This window comes from Cricetulus griseus, chromosome 6 (genome assembly GCF_003668045.3).
Source record: "Cricetulus griseus strain 17A/GY chromosome 6, alternate assembly CriGri-PICRH-1.0, whole genome shotgun sequence".
Lineage (NCBI taxonomy): Eukaryota > Metazoa > Chordata > Mammalia > Rodentia > Cricetidae > Cricetulus > Cricetulus griseus.
In genome coordinates this window covers 129311865-129337609 of record NC_048599.1, presented here as the reverse complement: position 1 = coordinate 129337609, position 25745 = coordinate 129311865, and the positions used below count along the sequence as shown (strand labels likewise).

The 25745-nt window shown below is 35.9% G+C and overlaps 1 protein-coding gene across 22 annotated transcripts in view; it reads right to left on the bottom strand.

The window, feature by feature from the left end:
* Window positions 1-25745, bottom strand: part of Gtdc1 (glycosyltransferase like domain containing 1) — a 329610-nt gene that overhangs the window by 126369 nt on the left and 177496 nt on the right. Inside the window, exon 1 of one of the 22 annotated variants that reach the window (XM_035446179.1) lies at window positions 21568-21685. The exons of the other annotated variants lie outside the window; for them this stretch is intronic. Within the exon in view, the coding sequence (XP_035302070.1) occupies window positions 21568-21599 (32 nt within the window). The 5' untranslated portion in view covers window positions 21600-21685. Of the gene's footprint in view, window positions 1-21567; window positions 21686-25745 lie in introns of those variants that run through there. 22 annotated transcript variants of the gene reach the window in all.

The following is a 25745-nucleotide window of genomic DNA, read 5'->3' as shown; positions in this document are numbered from 1 at the left end:
AAAAGATTGGACTAAAATTTCTTCTCATTTTACATTTTTAATTCAATCAGGGAATTACCTATAAATCATTAACACATTTTTCATTCATTGCAGAAATAAAACTATTTTGCTACTTTTAGGTAGAAATACCTTTATGAAAATGCTTTAAGAGCTTATTTACTTTTAGTACATGTTTAGTATCTTATTCTATTATAACTCAGTGGTTTGTAAAATTTGGAAAGGAGAATTGTGAGTTTCAGTCCCTCATTTTTCCCTCCCTCAAACAGAATTAGACAAAAAGAGGTTTGGGGGCTTTCTGGTCTAGAGAGTGCCTGGAGGAATAAGGCAAAGAAAGAGAAAACAAAAGGAAACGAAAACCTGCAGTCCTGCAGTTTCGGGGGGGGTGGGGGTGGGATGGGTGGGGTGGGGGGGTTTGCTGTGTGTGTGTGTGTGTGTGTGTGTGTGTGTGTGTGTGTGTGTGTGTGTGTGTGTGCGCGCGCGCGCGCGCGCACGCACGCGCGCATGCCTAGTTGAGGATGCTTTCTTTTTTCCATTGTGTAACTTTAACTTCTTTGTCAAAAATCAGGTGTTCGTAGGTGTGTGGGTTAATATCAGGGTTTTCAATTCAGTTCCATTGGCCAACCTGTCTATTTTTATGCCAATACAAGCTGTTTTCAGGACTATGGCTCTATAATAGAGCTTGAAGTCTGGGATGGTGATGCCTCTGGAAGTTCCTTTCTTGTACAGGATTGTTTTGGCTACCCTGGATGTTTTGTTTTTCCATATGAAGCTGAGTACTGTTCTTTCAAGGTCTGTGAAAAATTGTGTTGGGATTTTGATGGGAATTGCATTGAATCTGTAGATTGCTTTTGTCAAGATTGCTGTTTTTACTATGCTAATCCTACCTATCCAAAAGCATGGGAGATCTTTCCATTTCCTGGTATCTTCTTTAATTTCTTTCTTTAAAGACTCAAAGTTCTTACTATACAGGTCTTTCGCTCTTTTTGGTTAGTGTTATCCCAAGATATTTTATGTTGTTAGTTGCTATTGTAAAGGGTGATGTTTCTCTGATTTCTTTCTCAGCGCATTTATCATCTGTATATAGTAGGGCTACAGATTTTTTTGAGTTAATCTTGTATCCTGCCACTTTGCTGAAGGTGTTTATCAGCTATATGAATTCCCTGGTAGAGTTTTTTTGGTCACTTATGTAAACTATCATATTATCTGTAAATAATGAAAGTTTGACTTCTTCCTAATTTATATCCACTTGATCTCCTTTTGTTGTCTTATTGTTCTAGCTAGAACTTCAAGTACAATATTGAAGAGATATGGAGAGAGTGGACAGCCTCGTCTTGTTCCTGATTTTAAAGGAATCGCTTTGAGTTTCTCTACATTTAGTTTGATGTTGGCTGTTGGTTTGCTGTATATTGCTTTTATCATGTTTAGGTATGTTCCTGTTATTCCTGATCTCTCCAAGACCTTTATCATGAAGAGATGTTGGATTTTGTCAAAGGCTTTTTCAGCATCTAGCAATATGATCATGTGGTTTTTCTTTTTTAGTTTGTTTATATGGTGGATTACATTGATAGATTTTCGTATGTTGAACCATCCCTAAATTCCTGGGATGAAGCCAACTTGATCATGGTGGATGATTTCTCTGACGTGTTTTTGGATTCTATTTGCCAATATTTTGTTGAATATTTTTGCATCAATGTTCACGAGGGATATTGGTCTATAATTCTCTTTTTTAGTTGACCTGACCTAGTGAGAACATGGAGACCCTAGTCATAAAGCTGGGAAAACAGCATTGAACTGATCCAAGCCCTCTGTGGGTACCAGCTAGGAGGCCAAGACAGTCTATGAGACCTCTGACAGTGGAGCCAGTCTTTAACCCTAGACTTTAACAAATGGACTTTGGGAGCCCATTCCCTATGGAGGGATATCATTGCAGCCCAGATACAGCAAGGAGGGCCTAGGCCCTCCACCAAATGATATGACAGACTTTGAAGGTCCCTGGTGGAGGGCCTCACTATCCCTGGGGATGACTTGGGGGGATGGGTTGGGGGGGTTGGTGGGGAACTTGGGAGGATGGGAGGGCAAGGGAATGGGGGGACGGATATGTAAATACGAGTAGTAATTAAAAAATTTAAATTTAAAAAGGAAAAAAAAAGAAAATTCAGAGTGCTGCAGATAACTTCAGGGCAGTTCTAACAGTTCAGAGGGTCCCAGAAGTAACAAGGGGGCTTTAGCTCTACCACCCTCCCCATATAGCAATGCAGGAAGAAAGATAGAAAAAAAGATGGAAAAGGACAGAGGGAGGAAAGAAAGGCTGTGGCGAAGAATGGAGAGACAGGGAGAACAGCAAGATCAAAGAAAGGAAAGCTAATTTTGGGAATCTGCCACAAACACCCATACCCTTTCCAAACAACCGGAAAGCCTAACAATGTGGCAATATTCCCCCTGACTGGAATCCAGGGTGCAGAGAAAGCATGTCACCATTATGTATGGGTATATATTGTTAGTATACTTTATGGCTATTCAAAGTTTCAAAATTAGAACTGCTGTTATCAGATACTTTATAGAATATCTTACTAAAAATTATACATGCTGTTGAACAAGTACATAAGGGAACATGGTATTATAGATATATTTTTAGAATATTAAATCAATACAAATATCAAAGTCATCTGATCAAGCACAGTAATTTTGTTTGCTTGTTTTTGATGACCAACAGACTGATGCTACTCAAAGGTGGTAACTAAACTGGGACAGTAGCACTATCACTGAACAAAGGAAGGAACCTCCCCCTTTAAGAACTACTGTACAAAGGACTTGGTTATGGAAACTCTTGTTCAGTAAAGTTGGGGGAACACCTGACTAACAATACAATCCTTTGCTGGCTTCTGCTGTTTTCATGACTATGGTGTGGCAAAAAAAAAGCTGAGTGTTTCCATTAAATCAAAAACTAAGAGCAAAGCACAGAGACATAACTATAATCTAATTGGAAGGCTGGGGCAGGAGGACTGCCTTGAATTTGAGGCCAGATTAGGCTACAAAGCTTGCATAAGGCCAGCTAGAGGTATGGAGCAAAACTGTTTCAAACAAACAGAAACAAACAACAAAAACTATGGCAATTACAGGTAATTGTACCAGTCCTTAAAAGTCATTTTTTAAAAATGCCAAAACTAAAGATGATTAAGGTACATGTGAAGTGATTTAGTCAATAACTTCTAGCTTTTTCAATCACTAGCTGTGCACTTTAACACCACCATTTAGCTAACAAAGCATCTGAATCTATGACATTCCTAAGCCCTGAAAGGTTGCCAATCTGAAATGGAAATGCCTACACACACAGGCTATGTTCCTTCAACCAAGTATAGTAAAGCTTTCCTTTGTTCTGTGGTATTTTTAAGTATGTACTGGCAAAGAGGGTACAGAGTCCTTACTCTTTCCTCTAATGAGTCCTATAGTTACCATACAGAATTGGCACTGGATAGAAAGAAACATGTACTATGCTCTTAGGCTTGGATCTACAAACAGAATGCTATCATCCTGACCAAGAGACAAGATTGGCAATGGCAATAACCACAAACCCATGAAGCAGCTATAAATGGGCCCTGATCTATCTGCCTGTTGATTTGGTCAAAAATGACAACCTAGAAATGCATCTTCTGCAATATTTTCTCTAAGGTTTTGTGTTACCATGAAAGAAACCTATCAGGAGCTGGAGAGAATTAGCAGTTAAGAGCACTTGTTCCTGCAGAGGATGTGGGTACCAATCCAAGTATCTACATTACAGCTAACAACCATGTGCAACTCCAGCTCCAGAGGATATGATATCTTCTTCTAGACTCTACAGGCATTGTTTGCATGTGGTAAACAGGCATACATGAAGAAAAAAAACAAACAACAATACACATTTAAAAAAAAACCTTAAAACATAAAGAAACCTATTTTGGAAAAAATGATAAAAGAAACACAATCCTGACCAACAATATGAGGTAAGTCTAGACTTCATCCATTCCTTCTGTGGGACTAAATGTGAGAGTAGAGCCTCCTGGATTTTATAAACATAAAGCTTACCAAGTGAGGACCAGTAAATTAAATCTATAGAGAAAAGAGGCACAAAGACTATCCCATTGAACTCTTGACTCACAGACTCCCATGCAGACCCGTATAGGGACATTTTGCTATATAGCAATGTTTAAACAGACAGAGCTTCTATTTTCTGAATTACAAAAATAAAGAAATATTGGTTAAAGGTGTACATAAGGATTAAATGAGAATTATGCAATATATCTAGGGAACCCTAAAGGAGAGCAACCAACATATAATGACAAGGAAGACCATGAAAACTCTTTAAAATATTGAGAGTTCTGTGAATATCTCTTATGGACATCCAAAGATGCAGCCTACCACTAGTGAACACTGTAGCATTTAGGGAAGCTGACTTTACCTAGGTTGCTTTATATCTGATGGTACAAACAGGATGTCAGATATAGGCTTGTACAGTCTTTTAAATGTCTTTAAAACACCAAACAAAACTATTTTTTTTCAATTTTACATATAATCCTACCACCTTTGCCTGAATGCATATGGAAAGCAGATTTCTTCTTCCAGTCGAACAGTGCAAGTTTAAAATGAGAATGGTGGACCTGAGACTGGTTTTAAAAATCTATAATTCTAGCTACAGGGAGACTGAAGCAGGAGGATCCTGAGTTGGGGTCCAGGCAGGTTAACAGTGATTTTGAGACAACCTTGAATTATAAAGAGAGATTCTGCCTCAGAAATGAATGCTGGGGATATAGTTCAGTAGTAGAATGCTTTCCATACATGCACAAGGCCCTAGACTAGAACCTCAGTACCACAGCAAAACTGTTTACATTTCCTTAATACTAGTTATGAATATTCAAATATAGTTGATCATTCTCATCCATATAGTTCACCTTTTCAAAATGCATGATTAGACATATAGAGTTGATCTTTTTATTAGTCCATCAACATTTAATTTCTCTTCTAACTAAATGGTTGCTATCAATGATAATTCAAAATTAAAGTATAAAACATGCTTTTATTCTTGTTACCCTATTTTGTAGAAGACAAAAATATTTATTTATGGAAAGTGTGCCATTTATGAAAAGTGCTTTTATATTAGTTTTTGGCTGCATTAAACTAATAGTAGGAAAACCTGAGTAATAATTTCCCTTGGAATATGACAAAAAAAAAAAAAAAGAGAGTGAGGGAAAGATTCTAAGGTTTCATACCAAGAGATTCCTAGGCGCTCAGTCCCTGAAACTCCCTTCAGGAAGCCAGGTGAATTTTGGCACCCATGGGTATTTAGTTGATCAAACTTTGAGGTTCTGCTCTAAGGCATAAAGAGGCCGAGGCCAGAGCTTAGAGTACTGTTCTGTAGAAAACTAAATCATAACTATTTTATGCTCTTGAGTCATGATTCCCATTGCAAATATTCTACTTTGCAGTATCAAAATATTTATCAATAGTGATACATAAATATATCAGTGGGTGTGGCTATGTGTCAATAAACTGTATTTACACAAATGAGTGGTCAACTTCTGGCCACTAATCGCCAATTCCTGTTCTAGAATATGAATTAATTTGGGTTTATTATGTAAGCACCAAAATAAGATCTACTAAAAACCAAGCATTTAGATAGTGAGATCAACTCTATCAGTCATTTCATCCACTGTTCTTTCACATTTAGGAGACAAGGATATGAATTAATTTTTGCTCCTAGATTCTTAATTTTCAGGAGTCCCATGTCTGATAAGATTTTGCATAGGATCCTTTATTGAAATAAATGTTAATATATTTGCACAACACCAGTTCTAAACTCTATATCTTAGCACTGAAAGAAGGCAATCAGTTTTGGAAGGTTATTGAATATAAGGCAATATAATACAATTAATATAATATAATATATAATTCTAACTCTACCTAGTTGATACTACAATCTATTTTAACATGTAATCTTTGGGTCCACTGTATAATATTCATTGAGTGTTGCTTACATCAATGAAGGCACAATATCTCTATAATTTTTTCTAAAAAATCAAACAGACTATCAAGTTTTTGGTTACTATATTCCTAAAGAATTACTACAGAAGGGATGATGCTTAAGAATTCCTTGCTATTATCTTCTTTGTTACTCCTGTCATTCATTAACACCTGTAAGAGCTGCGAGAAAACAGAAAGGAAAGGAATGCTGGAAACGCAGACACAACTAGACACAGTTGAGAAACTGCTTTATAACCATATAATAAGTGTTTCTTCATTTAAACATTCACAAGATAGTATAGTGAATTGTTATTCTCATTGGCAAGTAAGCAACAGATTCAGTGACTGAGTTGCTTGCAGTTATACAAGGAAAACTATAGATTTGGGGTTGTAATTAAGAACACACTAATTTCAAAGAACCCTTGATGGCCTCAATATACGTACTTTCAAGTAAAACACAAATGAAACACAACAATGATGCTTGTTATAATACAGAAGGCAATTAGATAAAATGAGATTTGAAATTTAAACCAAAAAAGGACATGTAGGAAAAATCTAAGACTAATGACATTGTTAATGGCAGAAGACAATACACTCTTGGGAAAAGATAAAAATATTTATCTTTAATATTTAACTAAATATTAAAGTTAAATATAAAAATATAATATAAAAATATAAAAAAAATATAAAAATATTTAACTAAAAACAATATAAACAGGACATATCCTATACAATACTAAATATGAACAAACAAATGAATAAATAAATTCATTCACATTAGAAAAACAAACGCTTTTTATTTATGGATGACATTGACCAAAAAAACAGGATAGAATTTGTGATAAAAATTATTTTTACACTGTTATCATTCAAAAGCCAGGTGTGATGACACATGGCTGTAACTGTAGCACTTAGGAGATGGAGGCAGGATGATCAGGACTTCAAACCCAGCTACATAGTAGGTACAAGGCTACCCTGAGCTACCTGAGACTCTGTATCAGAAATAAACCTCAAACAATCAAACAAAGAGAACTTACTACTCAAAATCCAGGCTCTTGAATATAAAAATCAAAATACAGAAACTGAAAACATAAAAAACATACTCCAAATAAAATATAAACATATCAGTTAATAGATGTGTGACACCAGTATAATGAAAAACTCCAAAACATTACTAAGAGAAAGTCATAGATACCTTGAAGGGAGATTGATCACACTCATTGATCAAAAGATTTAAAACTGTTAAATATGTTGTCTCTTAAATTAATTTATAATTGAAAGGACACAGGGAGGACAATAAATGAGAACAAAATATAAGACACATCGAAGATAAAATTCCATGAGTCCCATTACTTTGTATGTTATCCAAAAAATTAATAAGTAAGAAATCAATAACTGAAAGTAATTCAAAGCAGTATATAGCAGAAGAAAACTACAAAGAATAACTAAAGTGAAGAAAAAGCACACAGTACAACCATAGAAACTAGTAAGTGATCTATAAGGCAGAAAAAATTAAGACCCATTTCTCTTTAACAATATTCAACATCTTTCTCAAACTATAAACTTTCATTCTCCTCAAAGTTGCTCTTCTCTGTTAGTCCTCAGCCCAGCCCTTCAGATGCTCCATCCTCCTCCCAATCATCCCCAGTTAGTCTGCTCATGCATACCTGTACTTTTAACTTAACTCTTTCAGGTTCATTAGATTTGAACTTCTGGAACAGAAGACTTAATATTTTGTTTTCATACTAGCATGATCTCTGTAATATGGATTAAGTAATACACACTGAATGTTCTCACTGACTTCAACAGATACATGTGTTTATATACACAAATGCTGTCATTCTAATAAGGTGCTTTAGAAGGGTGGTCTCAGTAATACTAAACTGTGAGCCAAGTATGGTGGCACATGCTTATAATATTAGCATTTGGCAGGCAGCTAAAAAGCATGTAAGAACTCCAGGCTACACAGTGAGTTCTACGTTATCCAAAGCTACATACTAAGACAGTCTAAAAAAACAAGCAGACAAACAAATATTAAAACATATGTACTGAATGTTTAGTGTCCATTGTTAGAGATACAACACACATTTAAAAATAATAATAAAAATAATTTGAAATAATAATAAATATTATAACCACACTTTTGGATGAAGACATCCAAACTCAAAAAAGAACATTAAGAGAAAATTCTGGAATACTGCTGAGCACAGTACTATGTGAAGGCATTTTGGTTAAAAAGTCTTCTTCCTTGTGTCTCCAACTTTCCTTTCCACATCTACAAATAGGTCAATTACAACAAAAATCAAGTACTTAATTTTGTGCTTTTCTAATTTATTTTCTACTTAAAGTATTAAATGTTTAATCTAGACTTAAGTCTCTGTGATTCCTAAAATGCTCTATCTTCAAGGTGATTTTAAAACTGTCACTTACTCAGATAAAGTATTTAAAATCAGTCTTCATGATCTTACAGTTATACTGCTTGCAGATGAAGTAGGTATTCATGGAATAAAACTGCACTCGCCCTGTTTGAAATACATGAAAATTTTACAAAATAAAACCAGAGACACAAAGTATAGTACACACAAGAGCAGGTTAAACTCTAAAAGCAAAGTCTATTTTAAGTTCATTTTCTAAAATTTACACTTATTTAGTTGGAGTAGGTGACATGGCACTAGCATCTGAAGATCAGAAGACAACTCACAGCAATCTGTTCTCTTCTTCTACCACTTGTCCCAGAGAGTGAACTCAGATCCAATCAGGCTTGGCAGCAAGGGCCTTTTCTGGTAAAGCCATTTCACGAAAATTATAGCAGCCCTGCCTATATGATTATTATAGGTGTCTAAAATATTCCATTTTTGAAGATCATTTATTATTTGCTTTAAATAACAGGCCTTAATGCAAGGGAGTCTTGATTAATGGCTGAACATATTTCTACTTTAAAAATCTAAATTTTCTAAAAGTTAAATAAGCAACAAATAACCTACTTGTCTGAAGAACATTGGGCCTTTCTTCCAACAGTATATGAGTCCACAATCATATCTAGATCAATAGTGAAGATATTTGCTTAAAAGAGAGCTATGCTTTCTTTTGTCAGAAATTCATTACTTTTTATTAGGGTCATTGCTTGAAAACTTCAAAACACCATATGGACCTAATTGTGGTTTATTTTGGCAAAAAAAGGAAGACACTGCAGAACAATTGAGGCATTACATTCTACAATTCCATTACTTTCATCCCGCTCACTTTTATTACTGTGTCATTAAAGGCAACTTGAGTGAGTGAAGAATTACAGTGTCATGTGTACAGGCTAGTAGATTAATAACAAAACACACTCAAGTTTAAAGGTATCTAACAGCTGTTTTCATTATTTTGTGTAAATACGCTTGAAGCATATCTATCTGATTAGTGGAGAGTGCTCTTCTCTGTCACATGCCACGGGCACTGGGATGTTCAAGTAATCAAAGTGTTCAGAAAATGAGTTTACATTGCTCACTGCTGAAGTACACAAACGGCAGAGTGACGGCGCATCAAAGCTCAGTCAAATCATCTGCTGCAAACAAACAGACTCCAGTGAACACTGCAGTTAAAAACATTCCACAGCAGCATGCTCAGTTGGACTTAGTGCTAGCCAAAATGAATCAATGTGGAAAGAACAACAAATTTCGTGAAGAAAAAGAAAAAAATTAAAAATCTGATGTGTTCATACAAAATTGCACATTCATAGTATCTATATAATTTCTAAATGAAAATATCAACCTTATATTATTCGTCACCTAGGAGCACACATACTTTTATATACTTTGAAACGTGAACTGATAAGTAAGCGAATCACATGCTGTTCTACTGGCTGAAATGCAAGTTAAAAATAAGCCCTCACTTCAGATTTCCAAAGCACCTGTCCCTAAATCCACACAAAAAGGCTCACCCCTATTCTGTTTCATGTGCTGCTTTATCTGCTAATACATTTACTTCGAATTCCACTACTCAATTACTTGCTATGCAAGACCTATCAAAAACATTTATCCTCACCAGTCAGCCTGTGTCCTACAGATCCTCTTCACTTGACCTCTGACCTTCTTTAACCATAGAAGCACTTGACTCCTGCTCCATTATGAGTTGACAGGTTCAGCTACTGCAGTGCTTGACCAAACGATAGAGGTTTTCACTTCATCACCATCTCTGCTTAACTGACTCTGGTTTCTTGTACCCTATATGTCTGTCTTGGTTTGATGCTCCCACTCTTTTTATTCAAAACTGATTCAAAATTCCTTCAGTTATGTTTTAAGGGGGGGGGATATGAAAGACAGCATAATCCTGTAGTCAGCTTCATGTATAACCACTGCAATAACTTGGGTGCTGAATATTCTCAATCTGGTGATGAGTGCCACTTCCTTCTGTCTAAAGTGCCCGCCTCTACAAATGCCCTACCTTCCATTTAAATCCTCTGTCAAGGAAACTCTGATTCTGACATAGCTGGCTTCCTCAGAAGTGCTTTAAAGCACAACATGCTTGCCCCTCTGGTCTCAGACACACTTGTTTCAAATTTGTCTGTCTGCCTCTTCCAAGATTCTCATCTTTTCCTTCAATTTCATCTGCTTGGTCTTTGGGGATGTTTACAATGAAGCTCGTATTTCAAGACTCATCCAGTTTTCTCTCAGGCAACTTAAGTTCTCCATTCTGTTTGAAGGCTTGCTCTGTCATCTGTACACTCTGTCTGCACTTCAGTTTCCTTCTTCCTCTCCGAAGTCAGGCAGGGGAACTCCAGAAGGTGAGGCTCTAGGAGCACTATCACATGTCAGCCCTGGCTGCAAAGTTGTGGAGTCAGCCTCTCAACACTGACCTGACAATGAGCTTCTACACTGACCAAATTCCAGGTACTGAGCTGTTCAATAGCCAGGCTCACAATGAAAAGGTCCAGATTTTCAGATAACAATATAAGCTTGGTTTTCAAAAAGGCTACATAATAATTATTATAATCTCTACTCAATATTTCCATGTCAACTTTCAAAGTGATAAGGCTTATTTGTCTACATATGGTGCAATTTAACAATGTGAATATAGCAAATAGAGAGACAATGATTATACCAACATTCAATCACAGTTACACATATCCTTTACAACTATTCTAAAATGTACCTTTTGATTAAGTAGTCAAAATGCAACTCTGACTTTCTAATCATTCCAATCTATTATCCAGAAGGTAAATACACTTAATGTAAAAAGATAGATAGTATGCCTAAGCTACAAACTACTGAACTTAGAGAGAAAAGCCTAGTGCTAAACATTGCTTAGCTATGGTATCCAGCTCCACACAGATTTCCTTTTCCAATATTTGCAGTGATGCTTACCCACTACTAATATTATTAAGGAAAAATATGCTTGTCCTATAAGGAATTTAGAGGAATTAAAGGTATGTTCCATTTTAAGAAACTTGAAGTCACAGATATCAATTGACAATGGATGTTTATGTACAAGATGTACGTATAAACAATTATAACTCAACTTAAAAAGTTTATTTTATATATCTTTCTGGGTCAGCAATAAAAGTAGGCAGTGGAGGCATGGAACAAATTAATGGTAGTATCACATTGCAAAGCATTCTATGAAACAATCTAATTGTCTAAGGCAAGTGGTATTATTTAAAATATACTTCTTGAAGAAAGGCAATATTTTGTGAAGATTCAATGACAGTAAGAGGGGAAAAAAGACTATTTCTATTCACAAAGTTAGTAAATAATAGATGCAAGAGGAGCAAATGTTATTATCACAATAGAAAGTGTCACATACCATCTATATCCGAACAGTGGAAGGTTAGGGTACAAGGGAAGGGCACACATTTTTTGGCAAGGAAATGCTGGCTCACCTGTTCTATTGATAATGCACTGGAGACTTTAACAAACTTGGAAGTCCTCATTTTAGGAGTTCAGTGGATGTCTCTTTTCCTTTTCACATTACATGCTTCATTAAATTTTCCCTTTATCTTGTACCATGATCATCCTCAAGCCTTTGCACATCAAATCTAAGCAAAATGTCTTTGCCAGGGCCCTTTGCTGTCATCAAATGTTTCAAGCTGTATCTTTTGATTCTTCAATAAAAACACAGACCCAATTTTGTTTGGGGAAACCACCAGAAACATTTCTGCCTCATGGGATCTATCACCTTTTTTGGAGAAAAGTTCTGTTCTCTTAGGAGCTTTGTAAATACAACTGAAGTACATAAATATAAGACTCTAGCTGGTGTCACTAATTGCTGCCTTTCAGACTTGTTTATATCTGAAACAGGCACTGACACTCTTAACATTCTAAATATGTAGAGAGCAAATGGAATTCTGGCTTAACAAATTTTATACAATACCTGGCACACAACATGCAAAAAAGTATTGTTGCTGATGATGCTAATACTCACTGAAATTAAAGTCTATCTTCTCATGATTACATAATAACTGGCAATCACCTTGAATGGAAGTGTATTAAGCCCTATAAAATACAGCTAGTACTATTGGCCCAAATCCTGCTCTCAGTGAATCTAAACAGCTAATGCTCGCTGCTCCCTCTCAGAATACACGTGTTTCCAAGCATTCAACTTTCCCACCATTTCCAAGGAGATTCAGTGTACAGTAGCTGAAATGACTCAAAAGACTCACTGTTTTTGTTTTTGTTTTTTTTGTATATACCACTCAAGGAAGATTAAATAGATCCACATTAACAGTAAGCTCCTAAATAATACTGAAATACACACAGAAAAATGATTTGTACTTGATTCCAATAACCCATGCATACCACAAAACTGTTTTGTCTTTTATTTAACTAATCAAATTGAACTGAATTGGAACTACAGTAACCAGTTCAGAACTTTTATTCTTTCCACAGGATGTTCCTAAAATTATTTCTACTAAAGGGCCTACTTTAAAGATATGCTATAATCCTATGTTTCTTGAATACTTAAAACTTCAATTTAAGGAAATTGTCCAGTTTTAGTCTTCATTTATTTCTGTTTACATATTGTGTTGACTTAGTTATACATGTACACAATCATAAGTAGACAGGAACTTAAGAATCACCTTCACCTAGCATCCCATACACTTAGGAATCCCATGAAAACATTTGGCTACATATTCTTACCTATTGAGGCTTCAACTTTCTTTTGTTTTGGCTTTTTCCTATTAAAGAATATTTGTAAAAGGTGGGATTCAAAAATATTTTTTAAGGTTTGGTATGGAAATTATTAAGTCAGATAAATATGAAACTGTATTTCTAGATTCTATGAGTTCTTTAGCCACTTCTGCACAAGAATGGAAGTCATCAGTAATGCTTATTTAAAACAAACCACATGCATATACATACACATGCCTTACCTCATTGGTGAATGCATTTATTATTAAAAGGCAAATTCTAGTGAACTGATACCTTTAGACATTCTTGCCTAAAACAATGTACAAAAATACTCACACACCTGCACATAGTACTTTTTAGCTCTAATGATTTTTTAAATAATTTTTTAATGATTCTTGGGGAATTTCACATCAGGGACCTCAATCCAACTCATTTTCCAGTTTTTCCATGTCCACCCTCCACCCTTGTAGCCCCCCACAAAAGAAAATAAAAATGTAAATAATAGAAATTAAAAAAATAACCACTTCACTCCTCTGTTTTTCCCATCTCTCCATAACTTGTCCATTAGCCATAGTAGCATTAAGAGCTACAGTGCATCATGTAGCTTAACCTTTTGCCCCAAAAGTTTTACCTGTAAATGTTCATTGAAATGAATCACAGGTCTGGTTAAGGCCTCTAGCTTCTGCTACACCATCAATACTGGACCCTCACCAAGATTCCTCTCAGATATCCTCTGTTGCCCTGTCATGGAGATCCTGTGGCTATGTTTCCACATACTGGTCCTTTCACAAGCTCTAGCAGAACATAGATGGGGTAGATGGTTGGTTGGCCAACTCAAGGCTCTGGATCTGGGCCTGAGTGGTAGCTGAGAGGGTAAAGCCCAAGCCTCCACCTGAACACCTCTCCCCTCCCTGTGAGGGACCAGGACCAACTCTCCTTTGCCCTAGACAGTTCTTCTGGGGTCTACTCTCCCGTGAAGGGTGAAACCAGCTCTCCTGCTGAGACAGTCACTCCCCACATCTCCTGGGCCAGTGAGTAACAGAGCCAGCCCTTCCAGGACAAGTAAGGGGCATAGCTAGCTTAGCATGACCCTCTGACATCAACATGGTCTCAGGAAGCAGTTGGACCATGATGGGGGATGTCCTTCTGTATATATGTTTATCTTATTGGTTGATGAATAAAACATTGATTGGCTGGAGCCAGGCAGGAAATATAGGCTATGAGACAAGAAGAATTCTTGGGAGAGGAGGCAGAGAAAGGCCATGAAGAGACACCATGTAGCCGCCAAAGTAGTAACAGGTCCGGGCATTCTCAGGTAAGCCCAGACTATGTGAAAATATATAGATTAATAGAAATGGGTTAATAATTAAGACAAAACTAGCCAATAAGAAGCCCTAGCCATCAGCCAACAGTTTTATACTCAAAATATCTCTGTGTGCTTATTTGGGGCTGAAGGGCGGCAGGACCTGGTGGGACAAAACCTCCAACTTCAGGACCTTGGGCATCCACATGGCATTTAGTGGTAAAACAGGCCACACACAAATCATCACAGACTCTGGCTGCAGTAGAGCCACAAACACAGACATAGCCCTCTGTGGCAGCACTGATATGGACATCACATGGCCTCAGGTGGCAGTCCAGACCACAGGCATGTGCATGGCCTTTGGTGGTAACACAGGCCATGGACACCACACTGTCCCTGGTGGGAGTGAAGGGCACTCAAATCTGCCTATTCTTGACCATAATATCATCTCCAGTTCCTCTTTCTATAATAACTGAAATGCTCAGCCCATGCCACACGGTGGTGGGTCACCAATTCTAATGATTTTTTTTATAACATATACAAAGCTACTTTTGCTTTAACACAATATTCTCTTCAGATAGGTCTAACATTTTAACTTGTTTAGTTTTGTAAATAAGTTTTCTCCTTTAACTACAATAAGTAAGATTTATTCTTTAATGCACTTTAGTCATTGTCCAAAAATACTCACTTAGGTCTAATTAAAGCTCTACATGAATTGATTTGCCTGCATTAAATTTCCAAATAAAGAAGGATTATATTTTTCTCACAACTGAATTGAAAAATCAGACAGAATGGAAACATCTGTACTTGTGAAAGGCATAGGTAAGATATCTGAAAAGTATTGTCAGATTTTCTATTGCTGTGTCAAGATACAAGACAATAACTATCTAGGATATAAACATATTTTTCCCTAGTTTCAGATGTTTTTAGTGTATCAGTAAGGAAGGCAAGATGAGGCAGAAAAAGTGACATATTCAGAGTGGGGAAACAGGGAGAGAGAGGGAAATGAGAATGAATAGAACTTAATCTCCTTTTCCTTTTATTTAGTTAGCTCTTTAGTAACAAAAGCACCACCCCTGGCCCCTGGCTTGCTGCCAATCACATTCAGAGAAGTCTCATCCCTTAGTTAATCTACCTGAAAAAAAAAAAAAAAACTAATAGAAACATTCAGAGGTGTACTTTAAAAATCTCCTATGCATGTCTCAACCCAATCTAGCTAAAAAGATTATTTTTATTTTATTATCAGCAAAACATTGAGCTTTTATGAATAGAACAGCAATGAACAGAAACAAGCAAGCATCTCTAATGTGAGAAATAGTCTACTAAGTATATGTCCATGAATGGTACGGTTAAATCTTAAAGTAGATCCATTCTCAGCTTCCTAAGAAACCTCCACATTGATTTCTACACTGACTGTAAAAGTTTGTACATCCACCAGCAATTAATAAGTGTTTCCCCTTCCCTATAAATGTTCTGTCCTTTGTTTTATTGATCTTGACTATTATAACTGGTGTAAGATGAAATCTCAAAGTAGTTTTAATTTGCATTTCCCTGATGACTAAATATGTTAGACATTTCTTTGTTTCTCAGCTCTTTGCATTTCATCTTTTGAAAGCTCTTTGCTTGGTTCTATATCCCATTTTTGAATTGGTTTATTTTCTTGAATTTCAGTATTTCTTTATTTATTCAAGAGAATAATTGGTAAAGATATTTCCCACTCTGTGGGCTTCTGCTTTGCATGAATAGTGGTGTTCCTTTCCCATACACAAGATTTTATCTTGCCAAAGTACCACTTAATTAATTGTGTATTTGATACTGTTATCATGTTAAGAAAGTCTTTTTCTGTACCAATGAATTCAAGAATCACCCATACACACACACCTCTCTTCTAGCAAATACAGGATATGAGATCTTTCAATGAGGTCACTGATCTATCTGGAGCTGAGTTTTGTGCAAGGTGACAGATATGGATCTATTTTCCGTCTTTTAATAACAGCCATACATTTTTACCAGCACCATCTGTGGAGGATGCTGTCTTTTCTCCAATGCATAGTTCTTTGTAAAAAAAAAAAAAAAAAAAAAAAAAAATCAGGTGTCCATGGGTATGTGGACGTATGACTGGGTCTTAAAGTCAATTCCATTGGTCATTGTGTCTGTTTTCATGTCAATACCATGTTGGTTTTTTTATTGCTATAGTTCTGTAATACAATTTGAAATCTGGAATGGTTGGTATTTCAAGCCGTTCTTTTATTATTCAGGATTGTTTTAGTTGTCCTGGTGTTTGTTGTTTTCTTTTTCTTTCTTTTTCTTCTTTTTTTTTGTGTGTCTTTCCATTTAAAGATTGGTTTTTAAATTTCTTTGAAAATTTTTGTTGGAATTTTGATGGAAATAGTATTGAATCTGTAAAATGATTTTGGTAGGGTGGCCATTTTCACAATATTAATCCTCTCAATCCATAAACATTGGCAATTTTTCCATAATCTAGTTTATTCTTAGGGTTTTTTCTTTAATGTCTTAATGTTTTTATTATACAACTTTTACATTTGCTTGTTTAGAGTCATCTCAAGGTATTTTATTAGGCTATTGTGAAAAGAACTATTTCCCTAATTTCTTTCTCAGTGTGTCTGTCATCTGCATTTAGTAAGGCTGCTGATTTTTGTGTATTAATTTTGTATTCTGCTACCTAGCTGAAGGTGTGGCACATCTATATAGAGTAATATTACTCCATTGTTAAATAACGAAATTTGTAGGTAAATGGATAGGGTTATAAAAACATTCTTCCTGATATAACTCAGACCCCCCCAAAAATATTTCATGATTTCTCTTTCTTTTATGTGGAGAATAGCTAATAAGCTTTTGATGTTTGTGTTACAATCTGAATAACCACAGAAGTTAGATAGTAAGAGAACAAGGAAGAGAAAAGGAAGGTACTATTATGAGTAAAGTGGAAACTAAAAGGATTAAATGGGGGAGGGAACAGGAGGTCAGGGTAAAGGACAGAATATAGGGAATGGCACCCCCCGAAAAGCCATATGAAAACTATTGTAGAAATTTCCTAAAATATACACATATACGAGAGAATTTCAAGTGTAGTCATCAAATAATAGAAGAGACAATGCTCCATCTAGACATCTTAGGCCATCAAGGAAACCTCCAATGCTAAAGATGGGTTATATCTTGAAATTCAAGAAAATAAACCAATTCAAAAATGGGATATAGAACCAAGCAAAGAGCTGAGAAACAAAGAAATGTCTAACATATTTAGTCATCAGAGAATATATGACCAACACAAATGAATTCCATGAATTTTTTGTAGGCTTTCTGTTTAATTTTGTTTTAAAATTGTTTTTGTTTTAATGGTCTTTTGTTTGGAGATAGAGAACATGAAATTGGATGGATAGGGAGATGAAACAAATCTGAAAGAAGTTGGGAGTGGGAAAATGTGATCCAAATAAGTTGTATGTGAAAATATTTTAAATAAAACAAAATTTCTAAAGGTGTATAGAATTTTCAAGCTTTTAAAATTCAGAACAACCATACAAGGTAGCAGAACTGGTATAAGTCTATTGTACTTAAATGTGGAAGGGATACTTTCCTGGGAATTCTGTTGCCTGATTTTACATCTCCTAAGCTTCTCTAGTGTACCCAAATAATTATGAGGAGAATACTGCTTATTGTTCTCAAGAGAATTCTTTTTCTGCATTAAGAAAATTCCCAGTTGTGGTTTGTTTCTAGAACATAGAAAAATGGTAGTGGAGGGAATAGGGAGACAGTGAATGAAGGAGAACACAAATGAACTAGTCAAGAGAATGTTCTACACCCCATTCTTTTGATGTGCCCAATTGATTCTGGGCATGAATTTGTGCCCTCCAGCCCAGCCCATCTGTAGTTTGTTTCCAAGAGCCTGTGAGACCCAGAGTAATTTGGAGCTCAGAAGAATGACTAGTACAGAGTAAAGGTTCTGGAAGGAGGTTTGACTCCCATAAGTATGGCATGCCCATGAGAAACACTGGCTATAACCATGCTACTTTGCATTTCTTCTCCTGTTCCTTTCTCTTACCAGGAGTGTATTTTACAATCTATCCAAAGAGTTTTCACACAGACCTCTGAGACTAACTCATTGTCAGATGAAATTAATCAGACTCTAAAATACACAGGGAAAGAGGGGTAGCACTGGTACATATATTTGGTTATTTTCCAGACTGGGTCTCCTTCTGACAAGTTCTAAACTTGGCTGGACCAAGCTACACAATGTATAGACACTTGGAACCCCACAACTGCACTTATATTTCTAGATTTTGCTGAGTCAGACTATTGGACAGTTCATTCAGGCATTTATATTTGCTGCCTTTCTCTGGCTCTTCCCCGCCCTCACACCGTCTCACTGTTTAGAATACCAGGTAAAGGGACTATCCTCACATAGTTCCTATTCATTGTATTGAACTATTTTTATATTATTCCTTTTATTTTTGAGATTATAACATTTCCCATTTCCTTTTCATCCCTCTAAACTCTCCCATAAACTCCTCCTTATTCTTTATAATTTATGAACTCTTTTCATTAATTGTTGTTATATACATATATGTAAATGTACATACACACACACTCACATATATATGTATGTATATATACATATACATACATACATACATATATATATATTCCTAAATACATAATACAACCTGATTAGTCTGAATGTTACTTGTATACATGTTTTGAAAATCCAATTCAGATGCTTGGAATGCTTAAGAAAACAGTGAAGTATTTTCAGAATGAGTAAGCAAAACAAAATAAAGCACATTTCCTAAACTACTCAAATGTTCATCAGCAAGGAGAAAAATATTTTCCTCTAGTTATAAATAAGCTTTCAGTCTTAACAGGTATGTGCATTAAAAGCTTACTAATTGTCAAATTTATTTATTAACTTATTTATTGGTTTTTCGAGACAGGGTTTCTCTGTATTGTTTTGGAGCCTGTCCTGAAACATGCTCTGTAGACCAGGCTGGCCTTGAACTCATGGAGATCTGCCTGCCTCTGCCTCCCCAGTGCTGGGATTAAAGGTGTGCGCCACCAACGCTTGGCTGTCAATTGCATTTAAATAAAGAATAGCTCAATTGTTCCTTATTCCAAGTAAGTATGACACTGCTTTTTTGTTTTGTTTTGTTTTGTTTTGTTTTGTTTAGATAAGACAGGGTTTCTCTGTGTATCCCTGGCTACTGCATAGGACTTTATAGTTGAAAAAACTAAACAATTCAAGAAATGAAGTTGTAATATACAACCTCTACTAGATTTTCAGTCACAATTTCAAGTTTTGTATAATGCATTCAGGAGAATGATACAGATGTACTTTTCCTCTCCTCTTTGTACCGAAGAGCTACAAAGCAAAGCACTGAGTATTATACAGAAAGTGGAATTGTAAGAGTCGGGGAAGCGGGAAAGAAATGTGGACTTGCTAGAGAACCTTGAACCTAAGGTACAGTACATTCTAAGTTCTTCAAGCCATCTTTTTAGTTGAGTCATGCCAGACTATCAGATACATGAGAAACACTAATATGGAAATGCCAAAGAATACCTCCAAGAAGAATATGCTATCTAGATAAAGGAGCTGATGGGCAAAAGCAGAATAAGAGAGGAAACTTGGAGATAACCCCACTTCAGCCAACCAGATAACCCACTGTGGAATAACACTCCAATTTGGCCAGCAATGACCTAGCACAGAACAGGACGGTCACTTCTGTGGAGCTAAAATAAGGTCCTTCCTCATCCAGAAGTTTAAAGAAGGCACAGATACAGAGAAAAGGCTCCCACCCCCCAACAATACCTGAGGAGCTATCAGAGATGGACTGGTGAGGAATGGGAACTGTCTCAATGGTTTAGATGGAACAATCCCTACTGATCTCTCTCTACAAGGACTTAACAACTCTGGATCCCCAGAGTTTATCTGAGACTATGATACATGAGCAAGTCCAAATAAAAGTTTCATGGATTAATGCTTATATCTTTACACTAGGTAAGATTGTGAATATTCTAATATAGGGTCCTTATATCTGAGCAAAAGCTTGTAACAGATGAATAGTGAGAATTCTGCCTTCAGGAAGTGAAATTTGCAAAACTATTACCCAGAATTGGTTATTGACACAAGCAGGCAAAGAATCATGATTATAGATATTGAAAAGACAGAAGGAATTAAAAGCAGGGAATTCTGAGTTAAGTAGACTCTTTTCTCATATTCTAAAACATAGGTACAGGGCTTCCTCTGAAATCCTGTGCCTACCTTGGAACCTGATTTCTCCTCATACTCAGAAAATACCCCTCACACTGTACAAGTGACAAGAGAAGCAATACTGCAAGAAAAATATGAACATTTTCAATTCGAATAACCTGGATGAGAAGACAGCCAATTATTGACTATTTATAGGACCTCTGACTAGGTACTCAGGCCTTTCACACTTTATCTATAAAAGAAGACAGTGATTGCTTCATGGAGCTACTTCAAGAAACAAATGGGATTAACATTAATAACAAAACATAAGTGTTTTAATGATAATACTTTTATTTGGGGTGTTAGTTTTATTCTGTCTGTCTTCATTAAAATCAAGGTTCTCAACCTGTAGGTAGGCACCGCTTTGGGGTGTCAAATAACCATTTAACAGTGTTCACCTAAGACCATCAGAAAACACAGATAATTACATTACGATTTATAACAGTAGCAAAATTACAATTATGAAGTAGCAACAAAAGTAATTTTATGGTTGGAGGTCATTATAACATGAGGAACTGTATTAAAGCATTATACCATTAGGAAGGTTGAGGAAGCACTGCTCTAGGACAGAATCACCTATGTCTACTTATATTATGTATTATGTATCATGTAATGTATATATATACAGAGAATGGTACTTTAAATATACGATTAATTCAGACTTTGCAGGGACATTGAATGACATTAATATAATGTAAAAGTTAATATAGATTATTAGTATATTAGAGAGCAGGCATCATCAGTGTAGAAATGAGTCATGATGCTTAGAAATGTGAAAGAATGCAGAAGATAAAACGTGGAGATTCCTGTTATAGTATAAAGATCTATTAGTAATATAATTGAACTCCCTCAACCTAAGTCAGTGAAGATTAGCTTAAGAAAGGCTCAGTTGTTACCTTCCAATGTTACTTCCTGGAATACCCTGCATGGTGAGTCTTCTATATTGTGCAAAACAACTGTTTTCCAGGTTGGAAATTATAGCCTGAAGTGCCTCACTCAACTACCCCAATGTTTGCATTATTTTTAACCCCGAACTCTTTGCCTTCTATATTCCTGGGGGAAAAAAACAAACAAACAAACAAACAAACATTAAAAAAAACTTAAAACACCTAAGTCTTAGTTTTAGATTTATAGGCTAATCTCTCATCCATAATACCAAAAATGGATTAACTAAGAAATCACTAATTTCCACCCTGCCTTAAAAAAAAAAAAAAATCAATGAACACATTTCAGTAAAATATCTAGAAGGAAATCACTTAGATGAAAATAACATAAATTATGGAGAAAAAGTACAAGATGGACAATTGATTTTTAGTAGAATTTTTATGGATTTATAAAATTCTAATGAAAACTGTACATCTTTGCAAAAAATATGCAAGGGTGTGCATTTTTCCCATTTTAATATCCATTTGGAAGGATTTTATAGCTTCTCCTACACCAAAGAAATGCTCCAGTAAGAACTGGCCCTCTAACTTGATGGTTCCCAACCTGTGGGTCTTTACACTATGAGTCAGAATAGCAGAAAAATTGCAATTATGAAGTAGCAATGAAATAATTTATGGTTGGGGTTATCACAATATGAGAAAGCATATTAAAGGGTCTCAGGCTTAGGATGGTTAAGACCCACAGCCCTAACTGGTGCCAGAATTTCAGGAAGCATGTTGCATGTTGCAGAAGAGGATAGATCTTCATAACTACTTTGAATATTATGCCATTCTGAGAACTGTGTAAACCAATAAGACACACAATTAGTTCTGCTTTTATAGACTATTGTAGTGTTTTACTAGGATTAGAACAAAAATATTTGTAAAATACAACCAATTTAGTTCCTGTTTTCCTACTGTAACTGAGTCGGCATCATTGTGATGATAATTTCTATATTTAAATAAGAGTCTCTGAGGCCATAAAGGCCCATAATGGATTCCCATTCAATTACATGAAGGGAAAAGCAAAGACTCAGTATATTGTAGTCTCTAGCCTGTGGCCAAAGATACCAGTCTTGCAACTGAACAAAAATCATGATGAAAGCAAGCTGTTCTACAAGAACACAATGGCATAATTGCACAGGATTCCTCCTAGAATACAGACTTTGCTTTATAAGACCCAACTCCACTTTAACAAAAGAGATTTATTGTGAATTGTCATAAAACTCTATGAGGAAATATCTGAAAAGTTGTCCCAGCATCATAATTTCAGGGATAAATTCTCCAAGTTCTAAAGTTATTCTTTCCTTCTTCTCTGAGTGTTTCAAGTGCTGGTGGTAAAGTGGCCCAATACACATTGGCTCATTCTCTTAAGTCACTGACATATTTACCCTTCCTTGTCCTCGTAAAAGAAAACAGTGATGAATAAAATTAAAAGTTTTTTGGCATTCCTAATTTATGAAGAGAGGACATTAGATAAAAATGGTATTTAGTATTTGAATAAAATTATTCCCTAAAACGCTTATACAATATTGTGAAATGAATGGATGTTTAAGAATTGAGTTGATTCTTTTCAGTTATAATAATAATAATAATAATAATAATAATAATAATAATAATAATAATAATGATGATGATGATGATGATGAAAATAGTTGAGGAACCAGAGCCTAAGATAAAAATTAATGGTGCCATTGTTTAAAATAAGAGACTAGAAAGAAACTCCATGTAAAACAGGATTCTTTAAGCTCCATATTCCATTTCTTTGGAAAGAAATGGGGAAGGAAAAGATAAAGCTACACATTTCAAACATACAAAGGGAAGTACTTCTAAGCAATTATAATTAAACTGTGGGATCATGTGTCAGGACAGTTTATGGAGAAAAATAGTTTAGTGCTACTTTATAAGGGTAAGGCATTAGAAGAAAAATGTTGTAAGTGAAGCTAATGCCAGCTCAGAAGAAAATATTTAAAACCCATTAATCATGAAGATTTGGGTCATAAATTGGCTAGCAGCTAGAGTAAGGAAAGCAAGCCTGCTCAAGTGGGTGGGTGAACTGTAGGTGTTTTATATCTTTCTCTACTTATTCCACTTACAGATATTCATAACAAAACCAATACTGAGTATAATTCCATTATGGACTAGAAATCCCCTAATATTATGATCTGCCTAGTCACCTCATCTCAGTAATCATCCTACTACCTTGCTCTAAAAAACACACATGCATTAGTGAATGAAAAATTTCTTTCATTTTTTAAGTGACTGATTGTTCTTACATATGTTCAAGTAGGAAAGATAATACCAGGTAGTCATTTATTTTATTGTATACATGAAAGCCTAGACACACCCAGGTTTAGGTCCTATACTCAGATTCATATTTATTTGCCTTAGAATGCTGCCTTATTAAAAGAATTTTTAACAAGATTCAAATATTCATTCATGGATAAACTGCCAGTATAAAAAGCAATAGAATCAATGCAATTTATTCAAATTAATTCTCTCTCTCTCTCTCTCTCTCTCTCTCTCTCTCTCTCTCTCCTGCTCTCGTCTCTCTCTCTCTCACACACACACACACACACACACACACACACACACACACGTATACTTATTTTATGGCTCATATTCTCGAAAAGAAAGACAAGTATGACCTGCATTGTAATTATACTGCTAAGTTATTTTTCAATTACATTTATAAATATTCAAATAAAATGTTATAAATATGTTAAAACTGTATAGATTCTGACCTACTGCTGTCACATCACAATAACAAACCACAGAAAAGGATATTTTCTAGATAAGAGTACCTGGGTGATATCAAAATTCTCCACATCCCTCCCAATAATATTACTAAGACTGTTTTTAGAAAAAAAAGAATATTAATTTTCTATCATACAGGGGCAGAAACAGATAACAGTTTGCAAATTATTTTTGGTTTGTATTTGGGTGTACTGTTATTGCTAATATTTGCTTCAGTGCTGTTTGAACTCAGGGCCTGAATGTTAGTCCTGCCCTTGGGGTTCTAATAGGATACACCCTCAGCTGCAACCACTAAGAGCACCACCTGTGCACATTCACAATGTTCCTTTTTAAAAGAGCCTAGCCCACGTGCCCACTTTCTCCATCTCCATCTCCTCCATCTCCTCCCTCCCTCCTCCCTCCTTGCTCCCTCCTCCCTCCCTCCCTCCCTCCTCCCTGCCCTCCCTCCTCTACTTCTCCCCCCCTCTCTCTCTTCCACCACTGTTGTCCCCAGAGACTGGTCTCTGCCCCACTCTCTGCCCCCTTTTCTGCCATTTCTCTCTCCTCTTCCAATAAACCTTCTATGTGAGTCCTGTTATATGTTGTAACTTCTCTTCACAGCAATTTTTAAATAATAATACTGAGCATGACAGATAACTACTCTAAAACTGACCTGCATACCCAGTCTGGCCCAATCCTTAAAAAATATATAATATTACAATGATTAAAGGTCTATCAGCTCTTACATTATTAGGCATTGTCACAAATTTAACACCTGCATATTTATTGCTTGTCACATAAAATTTAATAACAATACCACAAATAGAAACCTGTGGTTTGATTAATGTTTTATAAGTATTATATTACTTTAAACTATGGGTAATTAAGCAAACTTTTTTTCTTCTACATTATCTGTCATAAAATGGAAAAACATTTTATTTGAAAGACTACATAGATTAAGTTGCTTAGCCAACATTTTAGGTTTAACACATTTCCTGGAAATCACTAAGAATTTAAAGAAGTTAATGCTCATAAGAGTTTATATTCGCCCTTTCCGTGAACTCATCGCAGACCAGGTGAGCCACCCCCTGCTTTTACCCAATTCTTGTCCTAAGCGCCATCCACCCAGATCCCTCCAGGCTCGTCCCTGCTTGAAACAGACACGCCCAGGCAGGGTGGAGCTTCCTGAATCTGGCTTGGTTCAGGACACTCTTCCTTCCCTTTCCGTGGACTCATCGCAGACCAGGTGAGCCACCCCCTGCTTTTACCCAATTCTTGTCCTAAGCGCCATCCACCCAGATCCCTCCAGGCTCGTCCCTGCTTGAAACAGACACGCCCAGGCAGGGTGGAGCTTCCTGAATCTGGCTTGGTTCAGGACACTCTTCCTTCCCTTTCCGTGGACTCATCACAGACCA